The sequence below is a fragment of the Oryzias melastigma genome, linkage group LG23 (assembly GCF_002922805.2).
Source record: "Oryzias melastigma strain HK-1 linkage group LG23, ASM292280v2, whole genome shotgun sequence".
Classification (NCBI taxonomy): Eukaryota; Metazoa; Chordata; class Actinopteri; order Beloniformes; family Adrianichthyidae; genus Oryzias; species Oryzias melastigma.
The window spans coordinates 3,104,539-3,114,411 of NC_050534.1; the positions used below are offsets into that span (position 1 = coordinate 3,104,539).

Genomic DNA, 9,873 nt, shown 5'->3' on the forward strand with positions numbered 1-9,873 from the left:
CCCCTCTGACGAAGCCCGCCCCCCCGCTCCGTGGCTGTCGGTTGCATGGTGCATTTGGCGGCTCCAGCGGCTCAGCAAATGCAGAAAAGGGAGCAAAGTTTCGGTAAGGCGCCTCGTCCGCGGCGGGTTTTGTTTGCGACTGAAGTTCCGGTGACGGAGACGCGCCGCAGCCGCCGCGGCTCCGTCCGTCCGTCCGTCCGTCCGGGATGACCCGCGGAGCGTCCTCGTGCAGCTCGAGGCTGAACCGCCACGCTACCGCGTATGTCCGCGCGCGCTGCCATGGCAACAGTAAGTGAAGCCGCGCGGGATGACAGACAGACAGACAGCATCTTTACGGCGGAAATAGAAATGTGGACCAGCTGTAATAGGGGGTGGGGGTGGGGGGTCTACCGCCATACAGTTCTTTAACTAACTTTAACCCCCCTCCTTTTGGGTCGGTCTTTCTGGGGGGACCCTCATTTTTGTGGCCCCTGACCCCAAACTTTCCCCTCCATCACAAACAAGTTAACGGCGGAAACCGTAACTACTGCGGGACCCACGCGCGCGCGCATCCACGCCGGCGGGGGGACAAAGGGGCGCGCGGCTCCGCGGGGAATGGAAGGAGAATACTAATTTGGACCCGCTGCGAGGCTCATTGTCAGGCGGCTCCTCTCACCCAGAGGGCCAACAAAGGCTGCGCACGAGGAGCGCGGGCCAAACAATGCGCGCGCCACGCCCCTTCACACACACGCGCGCGCGCGCACACACACGCGGAGGGCCCAACATGTGAAAGTGTGTCTTTGTGTCTGATCCTCTGGACGGAGTTTGGAACTCTGTTTGGGTCGACAGATGAACTAGACATTCAACATTTGATCTGTCAGATTTGTCTTCTTTAGGGTTTTAGTTTGAGCCATAAACTGAAGAAGACTCTAAATAAATACAAAAGACACACATTTATGTATATGTAATAAATCTTAAAGAATCTCTAATTAAAAAGTTACTCATTTGAAAAAGAAAACCTGCGTTTTTCCACAGTAAGAACAACCTAAACACATATTTCATGTTACGTACACTAATTTTCTCTGTTTAGTTTTACATGCCGACCTCAAAGCTTCAGTGTATCAGTTTGGTACGGTGGCCCTGAAGGGTCATATCACTCCAGCACAAACTTACACTGTAAAAAAGTCAAACAATAGATCAATTTACAAAAACATCTGTAATTTGTTACATTTGAAATTATTCGTTTTCATCAAATTAAAACTTGAAGTTTAAAATTCTTATTGACAAAAACTACTATTTTTGTTAATTGATTCAATGTTTCACTTTATATATTTAAGATTAACCCTTGATAAAAAAGAAAAACAAATTATAAATAAAAGTACGTTACGTTTTAGAAATCAATACAATAAAAAAAAGGAAATGTTGCATAAAAAAAAAAAATCAGAAATCAAAATGAAGCACTCAGAAACATCACTGATTGGATAATAACTTTTGATTTTTGATGTTTTGACGATGTAAGTTTTGTAAGTAAAACGGAGTATATCCAGTGCCGCTTCAGCCAAATACATTTCAGGTAAAGTGATGGACAGACGTTATCACTGACTTCCTGTAATACTACTTTCCATAATGATTTCTGGATTTAATTTTTGCTTTCCGAAGTGTTTCATTCTTATATTGTTTAGTTTTTAGGAATTGCGTTTTGGTTTTTGATTTTTTTTTTTTATTTCTAAAATGTAATGTTGTTCTTCTTTATTATTTCTTTCGTTTTTTAATTGTCGTCCGGATTTTTAATATATTTTTTTATGATGATTTTATTTGTTTGTGTGATTTGGACTTCCGGGCCACCGTAGTTTGTAGACGCTTTAGTTCAGTTCCATTGGAGTGAACCTGTCTTGTTCCTCCAAGTAACTAAAATGCAGAGAAAACGATGCTGTCATCACATCCGTTCATCTATCCATATATTTCTCTTTTTCTATAACTACCCTCTTAGGCTGAGCATTCAGGTATCAATCCGATACCGCCCAATATCGCCGATATCGATACCAATATTCATATTTTTCATAAATGTGGTGGATGTGATGTGAACCCCAAAATCTCAATTGGTTTTAATCACCATTTTTGTACATTTCCCTTTTTAAATTACTTGATAAACATTAAACAGAATTAGGACAGTATTTACAATTAAAGTTAGTTTAAATAAAAAACTTTTTAAATTTAAAAATTAGAGTGATTACAAAATAGTCAACAAACCAAAAGAAACAAGAAACTATGATAGAAAAATAAATTTAAAAAAAGCTACTGGTAGAGATATAAATAATTTGTAACTTTTTAGTATTTAAATAGAACAATAAAGACAGGAAATATTGATATCTGAGGGCCGGTATTGATCCGATACCAACTTGAGATCAATACTATTGATATTTTTGGATGGATCCATCCAGCACTACCACTGGGCTTGGGATGAACACAAGCAGGACGCTGATCTGTGCGCGGTGAATGCTGCATCTACTTTTGTTTAAACTTGGCTGATGTTATTTGCTCGTATTTATGTGCGAGAAGCACAAAAACTGATGGAAATTCACAATGACCACACGTATTCTAAGGGCGTTCAAGGCTAAATGTTGTTGTTGGTCGCTCGTATTTATGATCAAAGTTAAAGTTCCATTAGCTGTAACGCGCCTACAGTGAGTGTGTGAAATTTGTTCTCTGCAGTTGACCCATCCTCTGAGGGAGGGGTGAGCTACAGACACAGCCCAACCCGGTCGCAGTAAAATGCGTACATATGCCACGACTTTGCACTCTGAAATACCGTGTATAATATACGCCAAACACGCTTTTTGCGTGCATATGATACGCAATGGTAGAGAATAGGTTGCGCCAGCGTACAATATACAGGACTTTTTAGGTTTCGTTTTGATCACGAGGTCAGAAATCCTCCGGCTCTTTTCTAAATGACGTCGTTCCTGGTTAAGGTTAGAATTACGGTTATGGTTAGGGTTAGAAAAGCAAACTGTTCGTTTGTGGGGCTGTCTGTGATGCTCACGCCTCCACCAGGGGACGTGTCAAACGTGGAAAACACATTTAACACGTTTAGGACCGCGCGTATTATATGCACGCAAAAAACGGTTTTGGCGTATATTATACACGGTATTTCAGAGTGCAAAGTCGTGGCATATGTACGCATTTTACTGAGACTGGGCTCCACAGCCGCTTTAATGAATCATAACCCTAACCCTTCCTCTAGGTCCATGGGCCCAAATAAAAAAAAAGAGCACTGGCCGCACATATCTAGAAAACTGCGTGTGAATAGTCACTTTGTTAATTGTGTGATTGCTTAGTCAGCATTCACACTATAGTGATTGTCCTGCTCTGTACATTTTTCACCACGTAAAAACTCAGTCACACTTTCAGCGATTTCAGCAATCTTAGTTTCAAGACATTCAGCTCTTTCAGGACATTACTGCTTGTATTTTTGATATTCACAAACTTTATTGCCCCATAGGAAATGAATGAGAAAGTCTTCAACTTTCATGATTTTGGGTAGATTAGGAACAAACCTTTAAATATATTCATGGGCGATGTTTAAATCTTTTATAGTCATTTAAAAAATTGAGTTTAGCTAATATTTTATACCTTGCTTTTTTGGCCAATCTAGGTTTTTTATGCAGTTTTGGAGAGTAGCTAATATTTTAGCAACATGCTAACGTTTTTGGCTAAGTTGTTATCTACTGAGGTTTTTATATGCTAATTTAGAGTTTAGCCAATTTTTAAACAAAAGGATAACATTTTTGACTAATTTAGTTTACCAAGGAATTTAAGGCTATTTTGGAGTTTAGCTAGTTTTTAGTAATGAACTAGCTTTTTTGGCTAATTTGGCATCCACTGAGGTTTTTTGGGGCTAATTTGGAGTTTAGCTTATATTTAAGCAACACACTAAATATTTAAAAAAAATTGGCATGTATTTCGGATTTTTGAGCAATTTTACTACAATTTTTTCAGGAATTTAGGTCACCTTCAGTGCTCTTTCATAGCTCTTTAACAACATTTCCAGTCTTTTAGCAAATTTAACATTTTGCCAATAGCTTTTGCATTTTCAGCAAATCCCTTCAGCAATTAAAGTCAATTACATCACTATTTTCAGCAAAAAGCTTCAGCATCTTCGGTCACTCCTTTCAACATTCACACTAGCATTATCACAGGTAATGCAGCTTTTCTAGTATTTATTTGTCTTTGGTGTTTTATATTTTTTATGTCTTTAGTTAGCTTTAGATTTATATCACGATTGCCCATCCCTATACCCGGCCTTAGGAAGGAAGAGTTTTCCAGATTTTTATCAAACATATTCGTTTGTCTGGCCTAAAGGTTTAGTCAGGGTCGGGAACACAACCGGCTCCTTGTCGGTTTGCTTCCCTCCCTCCTGCTCTGGCTTCTGCAGCTTCTGGATGAATTCTGTCTTTGCCTGTTCCAGGTATACAAATGCTTTCCGTCCAGCCGGACACCAAGCCAAAAGGCTGTGCCGGCTGCAACCGGAAGATCAAGGACCGCTACCTCCTGAAGGCCCTTGATAAGTACTGGCATGAGGACTGCCTGAAGTGCGCGTGCTGCGACTGCAGGCTGGGCGAGGTGGGCTCCACGCTCTACACCAAGGCCAACCTGATCCTCTGCCGGAGGGACTACCTACGGTGAGACAGGCGCTCGGTCCGCGTGTGGAGTGTTTGTGGGGTCCACAGCTGGATGTGGACCAGTGACAAGCATGAACTCCTCCTCATGGTTCTTCATTTGTTTCCTCCCTTTTACACAAATTTAGGGCCACATTTTCAAACATTCAAATCTGTTTGCATTTTATCCATCCCTAATCTGCTGCTCAAGTCCAGAGTTCAGTTTGAAGACCTTTCAGTTGTATTTAATTCAGAATTCATCGTCTTTTCATTGGATTACACATTTTTATACCAGTTTCCTCAAGTCTTGAACTGGTTCTTTACTTTTTCTCGTTTAGATCTTAGATTTTCAAAAGAGCGTGAGATCAGATTGAATAGATTCTGGGGAGTTCCAGTTAAACGGCATTAGGACTGAAAGTCTGCAGCTTTTTAGTTCCTCTTCCAATCAGAATAATTGAATTTGGATCGATCCGTGACAGGGATCCTGTGCACAGATAGAGGATGCTGATTATTGAAGGAAACCAGCTGCAACATTTTTAAGTCTAGAGCAGCTGTCTATGATGATGAAGAAATCCTCCTTACACGTAGCGGCTAAACAACAGCTGAAGATCCAGGATAAAGCAGCACACGGCCCAGTGGTGGAGTGTCCGTCCTGCTGGGACATTGACTGACCATCTGCTTAAAAGGCAGCAAAAAGGGTTGAGGGTTCAAGCCCCAAAATGTCTGCTGTTTCTGGCGCTCATCGCTCCATTGGGGGAGGGGCCAAAGCAGAGATCAGATTTCACATAGTGATTGGACTTTAACCAGAACTCATGGATGCTAGTTAGCCATTTGGCGCCAAGATGATCATTGGGTCTTTGTTTTCTTGGTTTTCTTCATACCTTGTTCGTAAATAATATATTTTCTGCACTAAAAAGCCTAAATTTTTTTTTTTAAATAACAGCAGTCTGCCCTATAATCCGGAGTGCCTCGTGTATGGATACATTTTGGTTGTACTTACAGATGTTTAAGGGATTTGGAGAGGAAGATGGTTCTCTGTCAAAATGGTTGGTTGGGTGTTATTGTAAAAATGCTAACGCAGCTAGCGTGTAGCAATGTCACAATGTGTTTATTTTTACGTGTTACTTTCATGGTTGGGAGTTAGTATAGTCACAGTAATGTATGTTTTGGTGGTATCAGTCTGTTTTTTTGTGTTGCAAACAAGGATTTGAGTTGCTGGTATTGTGAATATGTTAACACGGCTAAAACTGCTAATGTGGCTAGCATGCAGCAGTTTCTAACTGTGTGTTTTTTAACGTGTTACTTACAAGGTTGGCACTTACAGATATCGTGAATATGCTAACAACGCTTCTAAAGTGGCTAGCATAAAGCGATGTCGAACTGTTTTTTTATTACGTTACTAACAAGGTTGGGAGTTACAGGTATCGTAAAATATGCTAACAAGGCTAATACTTCTAAAGTGGCTAGCATATAGCGATGTCGACCTGTTCTTTTTACATGTTGCAAACATGTTTGGGAGTTACAGGTATGGTGAATATGCTAACGCGGCTAACACCTCTAACGTGGCTAGCATGAACCTACCTTTGTTCAGATTCCTTTACTATTTACTATATAGGGCGTTTGATATTTTTTAGTGCTGTCCAAATCTACAATTCTAAAATTAAATGCACTAAAAATTTCCCAGAAGTCTTTGCCAAGAACTAGTCTGCATTGATCCTCACTACTTTAGCAAATATAGACCACAATGCATTGTAGTCGAACAATTTTTTTGCAAAAAAGATGTTTTAATGTAGTATTTTCATGAACCATCCACATTTTCATCATCAGAACACAGTGGAGTCATAAATAAACGTCGTGAAATGTTTGTATTTATTCTATTTTCACTTGACGTCATATCAGGAGTTTAGAAAAACAAAAGAAAAGTTGTTAAACTTAGTTTCAACTTCCGTCACAAAGTAAGTTATCAAAAGCAGTTTCATAGAGACTGAACTATTGTACGAAAGCTCCAAAATGCAGAAGCTTCTCATGTTTTGATGAAACAGAGATTTTCATAAGAAATCTCATATTTATTCTTCGGTTTTGGATCGTGATGTATTCGCCTCTTCTGTATTTCGTCAGTAAAAAAGGCTAACAGTCATGAACATTTCAGATAGATGTGCAACAAAAGCAAACGGGATGTAATTCTTTTAGGCTGGTAATGACACATTTACTTGCTCAACCTGGAAGCCAGTAAGTCTTCCTCCTCAAAGCGACCCGAGCGGTGTCTGTTCTTGGAAGGAAACTTGGACCTGCTGCTCCTTTCATCCAGTTTTTTTTTCTAAAACCAGATTTGGGTTTATTTGCTGGACTAAATTTCAATATTTACTCTGCTCATTTATCCTTTTTCTGATGTGCTAACATCCCTTTTATCAGCAGGGAAGCAGTCGGCTTCCTTTCATTTGAGTCCCGTGTCAGAAATGCACATCTGTCAGTCTAACAAGTCACTCTGCAGGAGAAACGCTGCTGTGTTAAAGCAACATGTTTAATTCCACATAATGAAAAAACGGTTAATATTCAGTTTGAAAGTGATCAGCGTCGGGGCCGCCACGCTGCTAAAGAGTGTGTAATTATCTTCAGAACGGCGGGAGCTGGGGATTTTCCTGTCTCCAACCAGGATTTGACCCTGAAGAAAGTTTCTGATGAAAAACCGTGTTTGGACAAATGATCAGCGGCTACAACTTACTGCCAGAAAAGGAAAGGATCGAGCGGTGAAATGTTCCTGCGTAACTTCTGCATATCTGCTGCTGTATTTGAGTTGTCCAGAGCAGATGGTGGTTTGATGCCTGCAGCTTGTCAGGTGTTTCTCTGATGGATGCCTGGAGTTGGTGTTGAGGACGTCTGGCACACAGACTGGTTCTGACTCTAGTTCTGCTGGACTTTTTCCATCCCTGGTGTTTGTCTCCACTTTTACATGATTTCACGAGATTTGAGGGAATAAGATGTCTTGCTGTGGTTTATTTTAAATTCTTATGTTCTGTTTTTTTCCTCACTTAAAATTTCCTCAATTAAATTTTTTCTAAGTATAAGTGGTGATTATTTTGCATCATTTGGTCATGGGAATTACTCATATGTTACTTTGTGAAGGTAAATAGCAACAACCACTAAGGAAACTGTAGGTACATCAGTATTTGCTACTGACAGCAGAAGATGAAGTGTTACTCAGTTTTACTCTGGGCTCAGCAGAATTGTTGCAAAGTGTCAAAGATGATAAAATGTAGAGATTTTTAGTAATATAAAGAGTTTAGTTGACTTCTTAGCATGTTGTTTATTGTTATCTGAGTAATTAGTACTAGATTCTTCCAGTATTTCATGAAGCTAGCTTTCATGAAATATAGTATGACGAATACATTCAGTCTATTATTTTCACGTATTCCATTATTAGGATTTATTTTTCAAGATTAAATGTCTGTTTTCTGTTGAGTATTTTATTAAATTAATGTCTCCAATAAGTCGGACTTATGTGTGATTTTTTTTTTTTTCTTCTTTATGATGCATTTATAGCTAATGTGAATTATACTCAGGATAAGTCTAGTCTGAGAAATATGTGAATTCTGGTTGTGTTTACTGATGTTGAAGCAATTCTGAGAGGTGCAAAATCTTTGTCTATTTTTAGCAAACAATGTTGGGTGTTATCGTGAATATGCTAATGCGGCTAACGTGTAGCGATGTCAGACTGTTGTTCTTTTTCTGTGTTGCTAACCAGGTCTTTAGTTAGCCGAGTCACATTAACGTTTCAGTCTGTTTTTTACGTTTTGCCAACAAGATTAGGAGTTACAGGTTTTGTGAATATGCTAACACGGCTAACGTGTAGCGATGTTGGTCTGTCGTTTTTTTTTTTCTCTGTTACTAACCAGGTTTGGAGTTAGTGTAGTCACTGTAATAGTTACGGTAACGTTTGTTTTAGCGATATCAGTCTGTTTTTTTACGTGTTGCAAACAGGATTAGGAGTTAAAGGTTTTGCAAAAATGCTAACGCCGCTAACGTGTAATTATGACTTACTGTAGGTTTTTTCTGTGTTACTAACCAGGTTTGGGGTTAGCTTAGACACAGTAATAGTCACAGTAATGTTTGCTTTAGCGATAACAGGTATTGTTTTTTTACATGTTGCAAACAGGGTTGGGAGTTACAGGTTTTGGAATATGCTAATGTGGCTAATATGCTAACATAGTTAATGTATTGCATGTTAATAAAAATAATTAGTGTTACTGTGAACAAATTTAGTAAAGTCTGACTGACAGACTGATCTCTGAGTTTTTTTGTCAGACTTAATGCACCTTATTTGGATGTTCTTAGTATAAAACAATTCATTGGCGGTGTAGAAAAGACCACGATTATCCGAGTGTTTGGATACTTGAAGCAGCCCTATATTCAGTTGTGTGTTGACTCAGGTGTGTTACTGTTCAGGTGTGTGACTGTTCAGGTGTGTTACTGTTCAGGTGTGTTACTGTTCAGGTGTGTTACTGTTCAGGTGTGTTACTGCTCAGGCGTGTTACTGTTCAGGTGTGTTACTGTTCAGGTGTGTTACTGTTCAGGTGTGTGAGTGTTCAGGTGTGTTACTGTTCAGGTGTGTGTACACTCCAGATGTTTTCGATGACAGACGCTTTAAGGCTCTCAGCTCATTACCTGGTGGACTGCTGCTGAACAGCCTTCATCTGAGCTGATGAGGAACAATAACGCCCCACAGGAGGGATCAAACATGGAGTAGAGGCGGGGTCAGGGCTCTCAGCCGTCCCAGAGCCAAGTTTAAGGGGGGGGAGGCTGAGCACCAGTGACCTGGATGAGGTAAAGATGTGACGTCTGCGCGAAGGGAAACATGGAGAGACATAATGAATGTCAGCTGTAGTTATGATCGCTGGTTCCACGTCTCATCTCAAAGACTGTAGAGCAGATATGTCTCAGTCCTCCTCCAACCACAACTGCTGATGTAAGTGGATAAAGTGGTTCCAGTCTTTCAAACTATAGACAAAAACATCCTAATCAATCACAGTGTTTGTTGATTTATTTCAATCTGCTCCCAGTTTTCACACATTTTGCCAATAAGTCAGAACACTGAAACTATTCTGTCTGTTTGAGACATGGATCTAGTCAGTAAAAAGACAAAGGCTGTTATTGGATGACTCAGATCAAATGATGAGGAGGTCGAAGCTCCGCCCATCAAAACTTTTTCTGATAGGAAAAGGACTGATTCATTTGACTG

General features: G+C 39.9%; 1 protein-coding gene across 3 annotated transcripts in view; it reads left to right on the plus strand.

Moving 5' to 3' along the window:
* lmo3 (LIM domain only 3) overlaps window positions 1–9,873 on the plus strand; it is a 40,588-nt gene that overhangs the window by 913 nt on the left and 29,802 nt on the right. The window contains exons 1-2 of one of the 3 annotated variants that reach the window (XM_024288941.2): window positions 1–103; window positions 4,448–4,661. In XM_024288941.2, the coding sequence (XP_024144709.1) occupies window positions 46–103; window positions 4,448–4,661 (272 nt within the window). In that variant the 5' untranslated portion in view covers window positions 1–45. Of the gene's footprint in view, window positions 104–175; window positions 289–4,447; window positions 4,662–9,873 lie in introns of those variants that run through there. The other 2 variants (XM_036210223.1, XM_024288949.2) reach the window with 2 other exon arrangements.